Source organism: Rousettus aegyptiacus, unplaced genomic scaffold (genome assembly GCF_014176215.1).
Source record: "Rousettus aegyptiacus isolate mRouAeg1 unplaced genomic scaffold, mRouAeg1.p scaffold_m13_p_14, whole genome shotgun sequence".
NCBI lineage: Eukaryota > Metazoa > Chordata > Mammalia > Chiroptera > Pteropodidae > Rousettus > Rousettus aegyptiacus.
In genome coordinates, this window is record NW_023416289.1 from 5,931,736 (window position 1) to 5,950,028 (window position 18,293).

At 58.1% G+C, this 18,293-nt stretch overlaps 1 protein-coding gene and 1 pseudogene across 2 annotated transcripts; one reads left to right on the plus strand and one right to left on the minus strand.

Moving 5' to 3' along the window:
- Window positions 1–235: 235 nt before the first annotated feature.
- Window positions 236–3,350, minus strand: IRX3 (iroquois homeobox 3). Of its 2 annotated transcripts, none has more exons than XM_016142377.2 (4): window positions 2,658–3,350; window positions 1,364–2,486; window positions 1,134–1,200; window positions 236–666 (listed from the first exon to the last, which is right to left on the minus strand). In XM_016142377.2, the coding sequence occupies exons 1-4, from the start codon at window positions 2,922–2,924 to the stop codon at window positions 612–614; spliced, it is 1,512 nt and encodes a 503-aa protein (XP_015997863.2). In that variant the 5' UTR covers window positions 2,925–3,350; the 3' UTR covers window positions 236–611. The 2 variants fall into 2 exon arrangements, with proteins under 2 accessions (XP_015997863.2, XP_036087175.1); XM_036231282.1 differs by having other exon boundaries at window positions 236–1,044; window positions 2,658–3,334.
- A 3,772-nt stretch (window positions 3,351–7,122) lies between these two features.
- Window positions 7,123–9,527, plus strand: LOC107509668 (annotated as a pseudogene).
- Window positions 9,528–18,293: the final 8,766 nt, after the last annotated feature.

Here is an 18,293-nt window from a genome sequence, read left to right on the forward strand (position 1 = left end):
GGGCACCCCAGGTTCTCCTCCAGCCGCCCCTTCTCCAGCGGCGCCCCGAGCCCGGCCGGCCGCTCCTGGTCCTCCGCCGCTGCTGCTGCTGCCGCCCTCGGGCCACACGGTCCAGACCTGCCGCTGATTCGGGTGACTCTTCGAACACGGGAGGCAAGGGTGGGGGTGGGGGGGGGGAACAAAACATTTGAACAAAAACAGCACGCACTCCCCCTGGGGGCAGACAGGCGGCGGATGTAGTCAAAGTGGCCAGAGCTCGTTTATTTAGACAAAAATAGATACTTTCTTGTACAATTTGGTTCACATATATGTACATTTTTCTATATATATATAAAAAGTCAGACACACTTGTTCTCACTGAAACTCCACTCCCCAAAGTCAACCAAACCAACCAACCTCGCAGACTCAGCGAATGTGGGTACAGAAAGCGACTTGGGGAGGACCGAGGGGCCTTGTTTAATTTCTTTTTATTATTATTATTATTATTTTTTGTTTGTTTTCTCTTTTAAGGTATTCATACACAGACATGCTTACAAGTCATAACTATACAGAAGACTTTTTTTTTTTTACAATTAATATAACGATTAAAAAAAAAAATTCTTTTCAAAGAACTAGGATGAGGAGAGAGCTGATAACACCAGCGCTGCGTCCAGGTGGTTCTGGGGCCTGCAAGAGAAAGGCAGCGGTAGCAAAGGACGCGAGCGTTAGGGGCACGGGCCTGCCTAGGACCGAAGGCTCAACCCGGGGCAGAGGCAAGGACAAGGAGGTGTCGCAATGAGCGATTGCGGTCAGCTGCAGAAGTTGGTCTTCCGGTTTAAATGTAAGATGGGCAGGAGGCGTCAGGACTCCAGGTCCGGGGGCTGAAGGGAGGTGGGATCCGGGGCCTTGCTGGCTCAGCAGGCCGCGGGGTCCCACAGAGCGGGAGCCTGGGCCGCGTCTGGGTGCCCGGCCTGGGACAGGCCTGCAGAGCCGCCTCTGGGCCCTCCGGGACGACGGAAGAGTGTGTTTTGTCCCTTTTTAAAAGCGCTTCCCAGCTGCGATCCCCTGGGGGGCAAAAGCTGGGGTTTGCTCTGGTTCTTTGCCCCCCGCCGCCTGCCTGGCCCCGCCCCCGCGCCCACCGCCGGGTCTCTTACCGCCTGGGCACGGGCTGGAAAGCTGTCTTGAGTAACTTTTTCTCCACTTCCAAGGCACTACAGCGATCTAAGGGAAGCGAGGAGAAAAAGCAAGGCCTTTAGACCGCTCCATTGGGGCGCCGGCCGGTAGTAAGCGCCCTGCACCCCATAGCGCATCTCCGCCAGCCCCGCCGTGACCCCCAGAGCCCGCCCCCGCGCGCCTTCGCGTGCGCCCTGCACTCGGCGGTCACCTGTTCCACCCTCGGGCTCCGCCGGCCTGGCGAAGGCTGCAGCGGCGGCCGGGTGGCCGGTGGTGGCGGGAAGGCCCAGCAGGTGTGGAGGGGCCGAGCCGAGCAGGGAGAGCGGGTGCGGGCGCGGGCCGGGCGGCGGGCCTGGGAACGGCCGGTTGGTCCAAGCGGGGAACTTGCCCAGCGGCGCCGAGACGAGTCTGTGCGCCGCAGCGGCAGCGGTGGCGGCGGCCGGGGAGAGCTGCAAGGCCGGGGGAGCGACGGCCGCTCCCGGGGGAGAGCCCCCAGAGCCCGCGGGCGAGCGGCGCGGGTTGTCGGGGCTTGTGGCCGTCTCCGCCAGGGACCAGATCTTGGGCTTCTGCAGGGCGGATGCGGGCGCCGGGGTGCGAGCGCAGGGGTCCAGGCCTGTGGGGGGCGAAGGTGGAGACAGCGAAGCAGCGGTCACCGCTGGTGGCGGCGCTGGGGCCAGACTCTGGGCTGGCAGTGGACGCTCCTCCAAGCCCTCGGAGCCCTCATCCGAGTCGCTATTCTTGGAGTCTGAAAGGGGTCCCAGGCCGAGGTCGTTGTCCTGGCGCGCCGCCCCGGCCAGGGCCAGCTCAGGCCCCGCGGCCGCGCCGTCTAAGTTCTCCAAATCGATCTCCTCCTCGTCGTCGTCCGCCAGGCCCTCGCCCCCCGTGTCCTCCTCCTCCCCTCCCAGCTCCTCCTCCTCCAGCTCCAGGTCCCGTTTGCCGTCCTCCTCGTCCTCCTCCTCGTCCTCCTCCTCGCGCTCGCTCCCGTAAGCATTGCCCTCCTCGTCGGTGCGGCTGCGGGGCGCCCACGTCATCTTGTTCTCCTTCTTGAGGCGCCGGCGCGCGTTGGCGAACCAGGTGGACACCTGGGTGAGGGTCATCTTGGTGATGATGGCCAGCATGATCTTCTCGCCCTTGGTGGGGTAGGGGTTCTTGCGGTGCTCGTTGAGCCAGGCCTTGAGCGTGCTGGTGCTCTCGCGGGTGGCGTTCTTGGGACGGGACGGGTCCCCGAACTGGTACTGGCCGTACGGGTAGAAGGCGGGGTGCGGGTGCGGAAACGCGGCGGCTGCGGCAGGGTGCTGCACCCCGGGGCTGTCCTTCAGCTCGTACTGCGCGCCCTGTACGCACACGGGGAAGGAAGGGACACGCGCGCGGAGGCAGCGGGAATGAGCCCGGGCCGAGGCCGCCTCCCCGCTCCCGGCGCAGGCCCCGCTCGTGGACACCGGCGCGCTCACTTTGTCTGGCACCCCAGCTCCACATCCCCCGTTCCCGGCTCCCCGGGCGCTTACCAGCTGCGGGAAGATGGGCAGCTCAGCAGCGTAGGGCAGGAAAGCGCCGTAGCTTTGGGCGGCGGCGGCCGCAGCTGCCGCCGCAGCGTAGGGCGCCCCGTACACCGACGAGAGCACATTGGACAGGGACCCCGAGGCGGCGAGCTCCGAGGCCCCGGCTCCCGGGCCGCCCCGGGCCCCAGCGCTGCCACCGCCAGTGGCGGCGCCCGGGCGCTCGGGTGGGTAGAGCGGGCGAATGTACTGGTATCCGAGCTGGGGGAAGGACATGGTGGCCCGCGGGGCTCGGACGGAGAGGGGGCCCGGCCCCCGGGGCCGCCCTGCTCAGCGCCGCCCGCGGGCTCCTCTGCGCATCGGGGGCTGGGCCGGGCTGGGGCCGCGCGCTGTCTTCCGCACTGGGCTGCACTCCGCGTTCGCTTATTGATCTGCTCCGCGGCGGCGGTGGCGGCGGTGGTGGCGGCGGCGGCGGTGGCGGCGAGGAGCCAGGTCAGGTCCGAACAGATTGGCGGAGATTCCCGGGGCTTCGGGCTCTGATTGACATTTCTATGAGTCCGCAGGCCCCTCCTCTGCGCGCTGCGCTCGCTCCTCCGAGCAGCCCGTGCCCGCGCCTGGGCGCTCTCTGTCCTCTCCTCCGCGAGCAGTGCTGCGCCCGGCTTCCTTCGCCCTCCTCTAGTTTTCACCCCCGCCCCCCCCCGCCCTTCCTCTCCCCTCCCCTCCCCGCGCTCCGCTTCCCCCAAGATCGCTTCCGCTCCTTCTCCTTCGGCTCTTTTCCTCTGGGCGCTAGAAACTCTCCTCTCCTTCTTTCCCTCTCTCACGATTCCTTTTTCTCCCCTTTCTGTTCCCTTCACTTCTCTCTCCCCACCCCCCGGCGCCACCCCCCCGCCACCCCTTTCCTGACACAGCACTGACCCCACTCCAGCCCCGGCCTCTGCGCTCTGGGCCAAGGCGATCTAAGTTGTGGCCACTTAGAGGGCTGCGCAGGGGTGTGTGTCCGTATCTCTGTCTGTGTGTCCATCCCCGTCCTCGCCCCCTCCCTCGGCCTTCCCCAAATCTCAGGTCTGACGTCTCGCCCTCTTATTCGACTTTTCCTTGCGTCTCCTTCCCGAGTCGCCAATCGCCGGGCGCCTTACCAGCGAGGCCGCCCACTCCAGTGGATGCCGCGCGAAGGGCGGGGGCGGGACCTGGGCGCTCCGAGTCCCTTCCCGCCCCTACTGGCCTGGGCCGCGAGGCAAGCGGAGAGGCGCGGGGCTGGGGGTTAATATCGGGTCAGCTCACCCCTCCTGCTTCCCGCCCGTCGGCACCTCTCCCCTGAAACCCCAGCATGGGTCGTGAATTCGGACCAGACCTCGGTCCAGGGCAGGCGCCGGGCTTTATTCAGCGCCCCCCCCCCCCTTTCCAGCTAGTACCTCTGACGCCGGGCCACTCTCAGCCGGGTAGGGAGGGGGGGACACTAGACAAGGGTCCGAGGGGTGAGGGGGTGGGGTGGGCTACGTTCGATTTGTCTTCAAAGGCTATCTTATTGCCCAGGGGGGCAAGGCTGCCCACCCCCTACCCAAGAGGACCAAACCCCGAAATTAGCCGCATTAGCGCTGCCTCAGTGTCTTGGTGGGACTCCCTTGGAAATAGTGTGCTCGGCTGGGGGGCTGCAGGGTGGATGTGCTGGGGGTCCTGGGGAGCAAGGCCCGGGAAGCGGGGCCCGCGGGGGGGAGGGGGAGCCCTAAGCAGGCGTGGGACGAGGGAGGAGCTGGGTGGCGGAGGATCTAGGAACTTTGCGAGAGGACTTTGAGAAGTTTGTGCAGAGGCATTTTCGGTCTGTGGAGAGCCTTGGTTTCTCTCTCTCTCTCCTGCTCCCGGGTCTCAGCGCCAACCCGTTTTCTTCCTAAGAGGATCCTCCCACGGTCTCGGGTGGGGATGGGAGGCAAGACTTTTAGGTTTTGCGTGTGTGTGTGTGTGTTTTTTGGTGGGATATTTCCTAACTCAAACCTGAAATCCCGGTAGCAGGGCGCCCACCTTCACGGATTAGGGCGTGCCACCACCGGGAGCCCCATGGAAATTCCCGCGGCTCAGGGCTCAGCGCTCTAGGCCGCTGCAGCCAAGGCCGAGGCCGAGGCCAGGCCTGCAGCCAGGGCGCTCGGAAACCCCGCGCGGGCCGCGACGCCCGCGAGCGGGGGTTGGCAGCCTGGCCGCCAGCCGGAAACTGTCCGCGGCGCTGCGCGCTGATGGATAGAAGCATAAAATCCGAATTCCAGCAGAGTGGGAAGATCGGAGAGTCTCTGGGCTCAGCAGCTCCGGGGAGCCCAGTTAGAGAGTCAGCTCCCGTGGGCACCCAGCGTTCACGTAACTCCCATGCCCTGCCTTTTCCCACCAGTCTGCACACAGGTCTGGGACTCCAGTAGGTGTGAATGCAGAGAAAACTCGGGGGAGGGGGGCCAAGGGAAAGTTTGCACAATCAGGTGTGGGGTTCCGGTGGGGAAACTGATCTGTGGGCTTCTCGGATTGGGGCTGGCTGCTCTCCTAGCCCCTCCCGGCCCGGTTCTGCCCGGTGCCCAGAGTTGGCCTTGCTTAGCTGGATGCTCCCCTGGAGCAGGAGGTATCAGAGGAGGCTCTGGCTCCAAACGTCTTGCCCGGAGCCTGATTTCGTTTCTAATTAAAACTCTCCGTGAAATGGCATAGGGAATCATGAGCCCGCCTTTTCCCGAAAAATCTCGGGGTCACAAAATGGAGGGGAACGTTATTTCTGGGAGTGTTTCCCAGGTGTTGGACTCCAGCTTCGGCAGCCCTGAAATCCTAGAGTCCGCACTAAGCGTTGGCACCAGACCAGGGCAGAGCCAAGGGCGAGATGAGGAGGTAGGAAAACGGGGAGGGGCTGCCCTTTAAGTGCCTGCGTGTAATACTGAAAATTGAACTCAGCTCTTCCAGGAGGAAAAGAGAAAACAGGGAGCCCTCTAGGTGTTTCTCCCGCGTTAATCAGCTATCGACCGGGCCGCGTGGGGCTGCAGGAGGCGGGAAGAGTGGCGGGAAGGGCCGAGGCTGCTCCCAGGGAACCAGCCACTCAGGCCCAAGGATGCCCCAGCCCAGAGGGCGAACCTCCGTCTGCCTCCCGACAACGCGGACCCAGGAATCTCCATTAATTAGACCTCGCCAGTCGCCCCAGGTCCCAAGCAGAAACAGCCCCTCCACTACCCTGGTTTCCAAGCTGCGGTCAGCCCTGCCCAGGTCTGCGGCGCTCCGCGCCCCACAATGCGGACTCAGAGTCCTCTGTAGCCGAGCCCGCGACGTGGCACTGGCTCCCCAACTCCATCCGGCCGGTGGAGCCTGGTTTCGCACTAAACTCAAATCCGTGGATAGCTGAACTTTTTCAAGAGAGTTTCAATCCAAGAGATGGGGTCGAAGTGTCGCACTCGCACAGGGGGAAAAAGCAGGTGCACAGGGAGTCGATTTGGGAAAAGCATGCAGGCACGAAACGGCGCCGCGCGCAGAAGCTTCTCCATCACCTCGCCTCCTTGCAACGTCCCCAGCGTACACGGCGCTCCGGAGGCTGGCGGCGGACGCCCTCTCCCCCCGGCCCAGGGCGTGGGGAGCGCAGGGAGGGGGCCCAGAACGCATGCTCGGCGCGCGCAGGAGCGCCGGGCGGACTCGCACCGGGAGCCGCGGCCCGACGTAAGCCCAGGGCCGGTGGGGCAGCATTGCACAAGCGCTGCGCGATCCACAAGTCACCAGACCTCAACCTGCCCCTTCCTCCCCCAGCCCCACGTCCTGCGCCTCCCCCGGGCGGGGTCGGGGTGGGATGCGCTGCCGCCTCTGATCTTCCCCTCCGAGGCCCATCTCTCCCCTTCCCTCCCAGGCCTGACGTCCCCGGACTGAGGGCGGCCCTGCGATCCCTCGATCCCTCAGCTTCTTGCCGGCGCCGCGGCGCGCACGCCCCCGCCGCTCCCTCCCCCCTCCCCTCCCCGCGCTCGGGTTACAGGTTAATGAAATGCTCGTTTTCCTCAGTCATTTGTTTTGTTTTCCTGCAAAGTTCTGATAAGTAGCTAACCAACGAAGCTTGTAATTACAATCTTACAGAAACCGGGCCGATCTGTATATAAATCTCACCATCCAATTACAAGATGTAATAATTTTGCACTCAAGCTGGTAATGAGGTCTAATACTCGTGCATGCGATAATCCCCTCTGGATGCTGGCTTGATCAGATGTTGGCTTTGTAATTAGACGGGCAGAAAATCATTATTTCATGTTCAAATAGAAAATGAGGTTGGTGGGAAGTTAATTTCTCTCCGCTCTGTGAAGCGTAGACAAGAATTTAATGATTTAATTACAGTTGTAAGCCCTTTCCATGAGACTTAAATTGAGCTGAGAATATTTTTTTTCCCCTTCTCTCTCTCTCTCTCTCTCTCTCTCTCTCTTCCTCTCTCTCTCTCTCTCTCCCTCTCTCTCTTCTGCGTTCTCTCTCTCCGCTATTAGCAGCCATGGATCCCCGAGTGCGTGGCCTCGTGTCCCGCACCCGCAGGGATTTGCGTCTGGTCAGGAATCCGGACCCCAAGTATCTCAGGAGACGCCGGCTGGCGGCCTCCAGAGCCGCCCTGGAACTGGCTGCTGCTCCCCGCCATCTGCTAGGGCCTTGGAGTCCCTCCGTGGGTCCGGAGGAGCAACGGGGAATCTGGGACAAACTTTGTCAACTTTGCTGTCGGCGAAGGAGGGGCGAAGGGGATGGCTGCTCGCGACGCGACGCACAAGGCAGGTCCCCACCCAGGCCCCCCGCACCAGGAGCCAGCCTGGCCCCCCCCCAGGAGGAGTGCGAGGCCGCGGCCGGCCCCCGCCTCCCCCACAACCGCCCCGCTCCACCCCTGCGCCTCTCCCACCTGGCCCGCGGCCCTGAGCAGCCCGAGGAGGGAAGCGCCCCGAAAGCGCCGCATGGAAGCGCGCCCCTCAGCGCGAGCGATCTTATTTTTCTTTACCTCTCCAGGACCGTCCCTCTCCCACCGGAGGCGAGCGGTTTCACGCCCCCCACCCCTTCCTCTGCCCGTCAGTCTGTCCCCCCCGCCCACTTTCTATGCATTCGATTCCGGGCGTTTATTTTTCCTTTTTCCTCCACCCCCTTCTTTGTTTTATTTCGTTTTTCCTCTGGACCACTTTTCAGCTCATTTCTCTCCTTTTCGCCCCCTCCTTGTCCCCTTATTTTGTGTCTCTTTTTCCCCCTCTTCCTGCCTCTGGGACCCTGTCCGCTTTCTCCCCATCCTCATTTCTCATCCTTTCTTCCCTCTCTCGCCCGAATCCTCTCCCGTTTCCTCCTTCCACCCCTCCGTCTGCTCCCTCAGGTCCTTCCCGGGGTGGACTTTGCCCCTTCTCTTCCTCTCCCGGACCTGCCCCTTTCCCCAGGGGCGCTGCCTCCCCGCCAGCAACCCCTCCTCATCCCTCTTGGCCGATGAATATATCGCCTTCTTGGACTCTCGGAGGCCAGGGCCGGGTGACCAGCTCGGCCAGCCTGGCGCAGTGTCTTCATGCATATTGAGGAGATGGTAATGAGCGCGTTTGCATTGTTGCACAGAATTACTGCATTTCCTGCCGCAGTTCGGTGCGGGAGAGGGTGGCGGGGTGGCTCGGGGCCCAGGAGAGCTCCGTCATGGGCACCAGGCCTGGTGGCCGCAGCTGGCCCCCAAGGGGTTCTGTGGTGCTGGAGGCCAGGGGAGGAAGTGACCTCGTGGAGCTCAGGGTCTGGCCTCCGCCTCCTCCGGCTTCTCCACAAAGGCCGGCCAGGCTCCAGTCATTAAAGCTCGTTATGGGATCCCCGCCTCGCTCGCCACCGCACCTTGGCTCCCCCATCCCATGGGCCTCTGAGCCCCCTCCTCTCGTGTCCCCGGGCCTGTGATGGAGCGCCACCAGGAAATTAGTGCCTGACACCGTCGTCTGACGGCAATAAATTGTTTGTGATACTGAGTGACATGGTCCCGGGATCAAACGCAGCTGCGCAGTGCGCCCTGGCCCCCTCCCTCCTCTCTGATCTTCCAAGGTACGTTGGCATCGCCTGGGCAGGGAAGCTGGCTCTCAGGCCCCTCGGCTGTGGGATCCCCCTTCAGCTTGAGATTAGCCAGACAGAGCCGACCAGCAGGACCCAATCATCCGAGAGGAGCCTGACCCTCCCTGAGAAGTCCCCAGGGCTCAGAAGACAGGACCCAGGCACATCTCTCAAACAGGTGACAGTTTATGGAGTCAGGAGCGACGGGGCCAAACTGAGTTGGGCTCGGAGGGGACCAGTGTGCTCCTTGCTGGGAAGTCCGTAGGCCATGGAACCGGCTGGAGACGCAGCCGAGGGGAAGCCTCTGGATGTTGGACATTCGCCGTGTTCATCCCCGGAGTTCTCTTCCGGCTGCACACGAGGAGCTGAGAGCTCTTGGTTCAAAACCGGAAACGTCAAGATCTGGCCTGGTAGGGGCCTGTGTCCTGTCGAGTCTCCCCAACTTCAAGCCCTCCGCTACCACCTCAACTATTATTTGCTTAACATTTTCCCTTAAACTGACTCATTTTAAGTATTCGAATATATGGTTTTGGAAAGAAAACCTGATACGACTACTGTAAATTGAAAAGTGGTTATTACTCACCATAAAAGGAAATTGTAAAAGATAAAAAACAACTGAAACCAAGCAATGTTAATACATTTTAGGCATGTTGCTTGCTTGGGAATAACTTCTAGGGGTGTGTGTGTGTGCGTGTGTGTGTGTGTGTGTCTAGACTAGCAGGTGTTGGAAGTGTTAAACACTGAATTTTTCTCAGAAGAAATGAGAGAATTGAAAAGGGAATGTTTCTTATTATTCAATAATGTTAATTAACTGTCTCCACACCACCGACAGTCAGATCGAGGATGCCAAAAGCTGCACTGGTGTACGGATTGCTAATGTCATGCTCGGTTGAAGAGTCTGTTAAAAATTTAAGATAAAAAATAACGCGTCGCATTGTTCTTACTTGCCAAATAATTGTGTTACACAGCTTCAAAGAAGATCGCATTTAGTTCTCGCAGTAGGCCTACGAGGGAGACGCCCCCAGGGTAGCCCTGTTTGGCTGTACAGGATGCTCGCAGAACACGGGCGTCCAGCCGAGGGGCTGAGAGGGTTTGAAATCCACTCTTCCGTGCGCATCGAGTCGTGTGCCTTGGCCTAGGGCTGTGCTGGAGGGAAAGTGCCTTTCTCTAATTTGTTTAAAGTTGGGGTATGACCTAGCTCTGATCCTAGAGATGGGGAACGCGAGGCTTAGAGAGCTTGGCAAAGGCCGGACTGGAACCCCATCTGATAGATTCTTAACTGTGACTTCTTTGGGAGGAAGATCAGGGTCTTTGGGGGTTTGTAGAGGTGTTGCTGGGGGGTGGGGTGGTGAGGGGGGTGGGGATACTGGAAGATGAGCCGCTGGTTTGACTGAAGAAAAAGACCTACCAGGCTGCTGGGCTTCCCTTTCCCCTTGATCTTCACACTTCATGCATCTGTTTGGAGAGGACCTGAGCAAAACTGGAGCTGAGGCCAAGGGCCTGTAATGCCGGCCGGGGGCCAGGTCGGGGCTTGGGGGAGAAGGCAATCGGGTGGGCTTCCGCCTCGTTTGGTGTGCCGGGTGGACCTGTTTCTTGTCTCTTTTGGTTTGGTCTGCCTGCGTGAGTGTGTGGATCAGAGCTCTCTGCCTTCTTCCCATCCACACTCTTTGGAAAGTTCAGATTCTTCAGAGTCGAAGTGAACGCATTGCATTGCACCAGGGGTTGCAAATGAGGGGTCACCTGGAGCCACAGGCGCTTGGGGTGGGGGTGGGGCGGGCAGGAGCCGAAGGACTAAGTAAGCTCAGAGGGGGTCATGATGAGGCCGAGATGAACCTTTGGTAAGCGTTTGAGCACTGACTAGGTTTTCTGTGCTGGTTTCATGGGCTGGTTTCTTGGGTCTGTCACCTGCGCGCGGTGTCCCGTGCTTAGAAGCGCCCCGCGCTTGATTGATGCTCGGCAGTTACCGATTCTTGACATTCTTGAGCACCTTTCGAACAAGGGGCCCATATTTTCATTTTGCCCGGAGCGCTGGAGGTTATGTAACCGAGCGCGGACGAGACGTAAGACCGTCTCCGGGAGCCTCGCAGACCTGCCAGGCAGCTGACGGGCCCACCGTAACTACGTTACAGAGCTGTGCGCATTCTGGGGCAGGGCTGGGCCTTTGCACAGGCTCGCCTGCATCCTGGTCGGGTACAAGCCCCCATGAAGACATGCTCGAAGCTGCCGCGGAAACCCGGAGAGGAAGACCAGCTGGGAAAGCAGGTCCCATGATGCATCTGTTAAGGGAATGATACTCGGACTCATTTTCTGCAAGAAGAATAAGGTCTTGGATTCTGAAATATTTTTGAAACCTTTGGAAAATCCCACTTTAATCACTGATGACAGTTTGACATTTTTCCAGCTGCCTGGAAGCAGTAGACATGTCGAGCTGCTCGGCGGGGCACAGGCTGGCATGCTGGGATGTGCGTGGGTTCTCCCCTCTCCCCCCTCCTTAGCGCCTCGCGGCTTTGAGGAAAAAGGGGTGGGGGTGGGGAAGGCACAACCCAGGCTCTCGCGGTATTCGTGCCAGCCCGTGCCAGCCACATTTGGAGTTTCCTCCTGAAAGTGAAATCTTAACTGGGTAACTCGTCCTCTCCTCTTCTCAGATCTATGGACCGCTCCGCTTCCCTCCAGCGTATGGCTCTGTTGGCTTGCTTCCTCTTTTAAAGCTACCCCTTAGTCAGGAAGACCGTTTTCCTGGTGCGTTGGGCGCTGGGCACGACCTTTTGTCTTCTTACAGGCGTCTTTCATGTGCAATGAAGACGTGGGTGTGTGGGTGTGGACCGCGATCCGGGTTCCCTGTTCGCCTGGCTTATTGTTTCAGGGCATGTGCTGAAACCTCAGCTTTGCCTCTCACTCGCTGGGGACAAGTTACGTGTCCTCTGTGTGCCTCAGTTCCCCCCATCTGTGAAACGGCTGCGAAAATTAAATGGCTTATTCCACGTAACTGCTGCGAACAGCAGATCATTATGTGCTTAGGTGTGTCGCGATGCGTTAAATGTATTTTAAAAATACATATCTCCCACTTATCATGCTGTATAGATAAGCCGCCACCTCCTTTATCATATTCTCATCCATAAAAGGTAACACATTTGTGACACTCACTGCCACCAGGTGGGTATTTCAGCCCTTTGCACACCCCAGGTCACACAGCTGGTTAGTGGCAGAGTCAAGATTCGCACTCGGGCCTCTCGACCCAGAATTACACCCTGCTCTCCGCTACTGTGATCTGCTAACATATACAGCTCGCGTGGTGCTGGGTATTTCAGGTTTCTCCTTTCCAATAAAAATTTTAACTTCTTTTTGGAGAAGAATATACGTACACGAACTGCCTGGCTCCTGAGTGGAGAACTCATTCATTCCCACATAGTAAAGACCCCCACGTGACCAGCATCCACATCCAGAAACAGCAGGTGACAGCCCCTCGGGATCCCCCGAGTCCCCTTCCAGTCACCCCGTCACCCCATCACCCCCAGATGCACCCGCTAGCCCGACTTCCAAAAGCGTAGGTTAGTTTTGCCTGTTTTTGTACTTTCTTAGGAGAACAGAATCACGCACTGCGTGTTCTTTAACTTCTGGCACCTGTTACTTTTGTAAGGTCCGTGTCGCGGCTTGTGTCTGTGGATGGTTCATCCTCGTGACCCCGTCGCGTTCCACGTGCAGTTGATCTGCCGGCCCTGCCGCTGTCGGGCACTTGCGAGGTGGTCGTGAATGGTGCTGCTAGGAACATTCCCGCAAATGCCTTTCGGCGGGCACAGGGATGTCCTTCTGTTGGATGTGCGTGTAGGCGTGGGGACCTGGCCATACATATGTCCGGCTTTGGTAGACGCTGCCCGTTTGCCAACGTGTTTTCAGGACACGGCGTGGCGGTGTTGGGGGTGGATGAAAGCGGGGGTTGGACATTTTTTTAAGTAATTTCCCTTTCTGACCATTGACTGGAAATAAAACATGACATCTGGACGTAGCGGCAGGCGGAGTCATCGAGACACACCAAGGGGCTTATTTATGAGGTTTTGTCAAACATCCCACCTTTCTTAAGTTTCTGCAGGATATCCTCTTCCTGTGAAGTGGGCCAAAAGGGCAACCCACGCTGGTTTCGCGATGTCCCTGACAGAGCTGACAGGCGAAGGAGCCAGAGGGGCCGGCGACGCCGGAACCGGTCCCCGAGAGCGCACGAGCCCGGCCCTGCGTCGCTCCCGCGCCTCCGGCTCCGCTGTGCGTGATCGGCTCAGCGTCCAACACGGAGCGCTCGCTCCCTGTGTGGCCAGCCACATGCTGGACACCAGGGACACGGTGGCATCCAGGGCAGGCCGGATCCCTGCCCCCTCTGAGCTTACATTCTCCTGGGGCAGGGGGCGGGGGGGTCTCAGGTAGAAACACGAACGTGAACAGTTTTAAGCAGGCATTTTCAGAGCATGGTAAGAACATGAAAAGAATAAAACCGGGAGATGGGAAAGCAAGTAGCTGGGGAGGGAGGTGGCCCTGGAGACGGCCCAGGGAAAGCCGGTTTGAGGACCATCAGTCACTGGATTAGAAATATCTGCGGAGTGGGACCAGCCCAATGGGCGTGAGACCAGTGTACTTGCTTCGAATCTTCAGGAATTTTGAACAACGGGTCCCGTTTTTGTTTCGCCCTGGGCCTCGCGCACCAGGTCGTCATCTCTCCTGCGTGGAGAACAGAGACTGCATGTACGACGCCCCCAGGGGCTAACCCCGAGGGTGTCCTCAGCTTCTCCCCTGCACCCACATTTCTCGGCATCATACAGACTCTGAACCTGGCTCTGAAGCTTCGGTGAGCGCAGCTCGGGGTCCTAATGGAGTAGCTGCTTTTGACGTGGGCTCCTCGTGGCTTAGGAGCCCCGAGTTCCTGCCCCTAGAGGCCCCTGGTTGATTAATGACAATGGGCGCTTTCTCCATTGTGCAAGCCAGAAGGAAGGAAGGAAGAGCACTTTAAAAGGAGAGGGTGTCCAAGTGCTGGGCCCTTGGACTTCGGGCCGCTGGGAGGGAAGTTTAACCCTTTGGCAGAAGGCCTACTGGGACAGCTTTGGGGAGTCGGACTGGCTGGTGACCTGGGTCGGGCCGTCGGGCTCTGACCTGGGGTCATCTCTGTTGGCACTTCAATGATCCAGCCACTGCACCGAGTCCAGCTGAGTCCCTGAGAGCTGCTGAGGACTTGAGACTCCGGCACGACCCAAATCCTGGATTTGTCCACCAGTATGTTTCCAACATCTTAGGAAACCCAGTGTCCCCACAGGGCCCAGGGCAACGGCAGATGGGGCCCCTCCAGGTCTGAGAGGGACCCCACTGCTATTGTATGAGCTCCTCAATCACTCCGGAGAGCGAGGAAGCGCCAAAGAAGGTTCCAAAAGATCGCGGTTCCGTTAGACATTTGCCACCAACAAACGAATGTGTGTAACGAACACACACAGAGTATCACACTCTGTGTGTGTGTGTGGACACGTGTGTGTGTGCACCCATGCCCCTGGAAAGTCCTCATGAATGAGTTCGATGATGTAAATTGTTGGAGGAAGCTGAGGGTCACCCTGCGTGCCCCAGGGAGCGCTGTTCCCGTGGGAAGCATGACAAGCATGGGGACCCCGGTGTTGTTCCGAGCAGCGAGGACATGGCACCCCGGCCGTCGTCAGATTGCTCGTAGGGAAGAATGCGTTTCTGGGGCCGTCGAAGTCATTTGCTTATGACCTGAAATGGCAAGAATGTCACCGGAGTGGGTTGCTCAGCGAGGTTTCTAAACGCCTGCAAGGCAGAAAGCAACGCCTCATCGTGACCCATCTGCCTGCTGCCCAGTCGTTCCCCCGAGACCCACTCTTTGCCTCCCCGGGGGGCCGGGGCTGACGGAAGGCGAAGGCGCAGTGAGCACCGGGCACTGGCTTTTCTTCCCGTTGGCACGAGGCCTGGAGGAAGCGGTGCTCCGTGGGCGAGGACGAGGGAGAGTATTTCATGCCTCTCGTATGACTGGTCGTCGGAGTGGGTGTTGTTCCCACGGGCAGAAGGCATGCGCCTAATTGCCCTTTGGAGGAACAGCCTTCCCAGGGAGCCACACCTACTCTGTGCCAGAGAAGGAACGTGGTGCCCGGCAGCCGGAACCCCACAGGGACAGGAAGAGGATCGGGGAGCGGAGACGTTCAGCGTGAGGGCTTTGGATTCAGACAGACTTGGGCCCTCACTCTGCCCCTCACTCGCTGGGTGACTTTCGAATATGTCGTCACGAATGGCAATAGTTCATCTTGTTATGGCCGAGTGGTATTCCACTGCATATATGTACCATGGCTTCTCTCTCCGGTCATCCATCAAAGGACACTTGCGTTGGTTTTATGTCTTGGCTGTTGTGGTTAATGCTACAGTGAACATCGGGGTATGTATATCTTCACGAATACGCATTTTCAGATTTTTCGGGTAGGTGACCTGAAGAAGTAGTTAATAATAATCATAATCATCATCATCATCATAATGAGAGAGTCCAACATAATATTCCCAACTCTGTTCGTCACCTCCGGCCTACGCCGCCTTTCCTCTTCCTCCTTTCCATATGTCACGCGTCATGGCCTCTCTACCGGATGTCCCTGGAATTCCTGCTCCGGCCAAAGAACAGGCTAGAGATTTGCAGAGCACGTGAGCGCCTCGCTGCAAGCCCTTCCTCATTCTCCGCAGTGGGACACACGTGGAGACCGGTGACGAAATCAACAGGTGGAGGGGAGCCGGGCCGACACGAGGATCTGGATTCAGGTCCCGGATCCTCCTTCCGTTCGCACGTGACTCTGTATAAACTGAAACTCTCTGAAAATTCAGCTTCCTCGTGAGCCAAACAGGGAAGTAACGTGCTTGCTTCAAAGCAAGGTCAGGGTCGAGCGAGTGAACCACGTGCTCTCCCGGGGCCCTACGTGGAGCAAACACTCAGGAGCATTTGCTTCATCATCACCGTACTGAAATTTTTTTCCGCCGACGTTAAAAAAATAAATGTGTTGCCTGTCTTCTGCCCCACGAAAGAGGTGACAAGACTCAGTTTCTCCTGAGTCCCTTTGTCGCTAATCTGGGGACCGTGATTGGCGCGGTCAGAACGCCATCTCTCCCTAACGTCCTGAACTTGTGGTGTGGTGGCATTGGCAGTCACCAATGACACTGGGCCACGGACCTCCTGCTGGGAGTGGCCATGCATAGCCAAGGCCTGTCCTCCCTCCATCGTCCAGAGCCAGTGGCTCGGGAAGCCAAGGGGTCTTTAAAGTTGATTAACTTTAAAGTCTAGGAGAAAAGTCGCATTGGATTACTGTCTATGCGTTGTTGGGGAAAAGAAGAAATCTTGTGTGTTTTGGCTGCCGCCCCATTGCTGTAGAGACCCGATTCTTCCCTTCTTTGTCACAAAGCGCCCAGGAATGTCCTGGCCACGTTCTCTTTAGGGTTCTAATGACGAGCAAAACCGTTGTGTCAGATGGAGTACACGGCGATGACTTATGGATAGGGGTGTTGTTTTTTTTTCCTTCTCTTTTTCTAGTTGATATGCTGGGATTCTTTTGCCTAAAGTTGTGAGATCGTCTCCTAGGCCGGGAGGTGGGGAGACCGAGCACCGGCAGAAATCGCTTCCTCGGCAGTAGGCCTTGATTGGAATTCTGAGAAGTGAAGGCAATTTGGAACTTAGAAGGGATGGGCCAGCCGGCAAATTGAGTGTTTTCCCCTCCCTCTCTTTCCCTCACTCTTTTGGCTTAATTTTCTTCCCTGTCTTTCCGAGATTCCTTGTCCCATTTCTCTCTGCCACGCTGTTTCTATTTTCTGCCCCAAAACCCAGTTGAAACTTCTAACCCTTCAGGAAACTCTGAGTATTTCTGATTAACACCTTGTCTTAGTCTGGACTCCCTCGAAAGCAGATCCTAGGGCAAAGGCCGATGTGTAGGTAGTCGATTTGGGACGAAGCAGGAGCCCAGGATGGAGTGGGGTGTCGGGGGTGGCGGGCGAAGCAGGGAGGGCAGGAGAGCCGACTCAGGGACTCAGGGCTGCGTTATAGAACACGGATCGTCACCATCACCCCAACCCCCACCCCGGGGGGAGTGAGAGGGGAAACTTTCTGCCGTCAGTTTCCACCCTTACTGGTCAAGGGTAGCCCCTGGTATTTTGGGGGTGTACATGCCTGGTGAGTGCTGGGTAAGTTCCCACAGACCCAAGAAACCCCACAGTCACAAAGATGCCACAGGGAGTGAAGAGAACAGGGTAGAGTCTTGACCTTGCAAGGGGCTATCGGCCTGTGACTGCCAGAGACTGCTTGAGGCCCAGGTGGAGCGGACCTCCACAGCAGTGGCTGGACCAAGAGGAGCCAAGATGCGCCCCATACCGACCTTTAGAGGCTCAAAGCTCGGAAGGACACGCAGGAACGTAATTCGGCACGTAAATCGCACTTAAAGCTTAAGAGAATTCAACGAGGGCCTGAGTTCAAGCACCTACTTCAATGATTGCTGAAATGACATCTATCGGGCGCCTTAATTCTGTTCTCTAATTTTGCTCCTGCCCTGTTCGTACCCTAAACATAGGCTCAGCCTGTCGGGTACGAGCGACAGGCCAGATCCCAGTCAGGACCACGACGGACAGCATGCACCTTACATACGGGCTATGACGGTTAGATCAGAGCAGGTGTGTAAGGCACCTGGTACGTAAAAATCAATACCCAAACAGGGGCACTGGCGTTCTCAGCTATATTATTATTGCCGTTGTTTTGGAGTTCTGGGTATTGTGGAGTAGTGATGAAAGGGTTAAAAACAAGTGGAAACATCTTTATATTTCGTCAGGAGGATCTGTGTTTAGTTGGATGTACCCTGTGCTTTCTGGGTCCCTAGCACGAGCTCAGCACCGTGTGGGACGCAGTAGAATGCAGGAGAGGCATGCCGGAGCAGAGGCTGTTGGGATCCCGCCCACGTCCCCACCGCGGACGTGTGGACCATTCCGTGGGCAATGGCTTCCTACCTGGAGCACTCACCTCTGCTGCCTGAGGGCTCGGTTTGGTTGAAGGAGAATGCTCAGTCTCTGGGTGGAATGTGCTGGAATATCACTAACACCTCCAGGAGCAGCAGCCACCCACGTGAGGCAGGAGGTGGTGGAGACATGCCCAGCTCCCTTACCACCCCCCCCCAACCCCCTCCCTGGGGAGCAGCTCTCAAGTGTGCTGTGCCCACTCTCAGCTCATCCCGGGCGACACTGAGCCCTGGTCGCCCAGCTTTTCTGGGCTTCCTCCCCTCTCTGTCTTACTCCCCACTCTCACTGTGCTTCCGGGGGTTGTGACCTCACCCAGAATACTTAAAAAATTCATTTTAAAGTTTTGTTCTAATTAGAGACGTAATGCTTGCTCGTTATGAAAATTTCTGATGTCACAAAAATGCACAGCATAGAAAACCATAGTTCTTTCAGGGACCAGGCTCCTGCCCGTTCAGCCGTAACTATTCCTGACATGTTCATAAACACTTTTCTGTGTTTTGACAAAGACAGCCATTTTTATTATTTAAAAAAAAAAAATGGAATCATATTCTGTAACTTTTCCTCATTTACTATATATTTCCCAAAGCAGTCCCTATAAAACTACCCCGATCT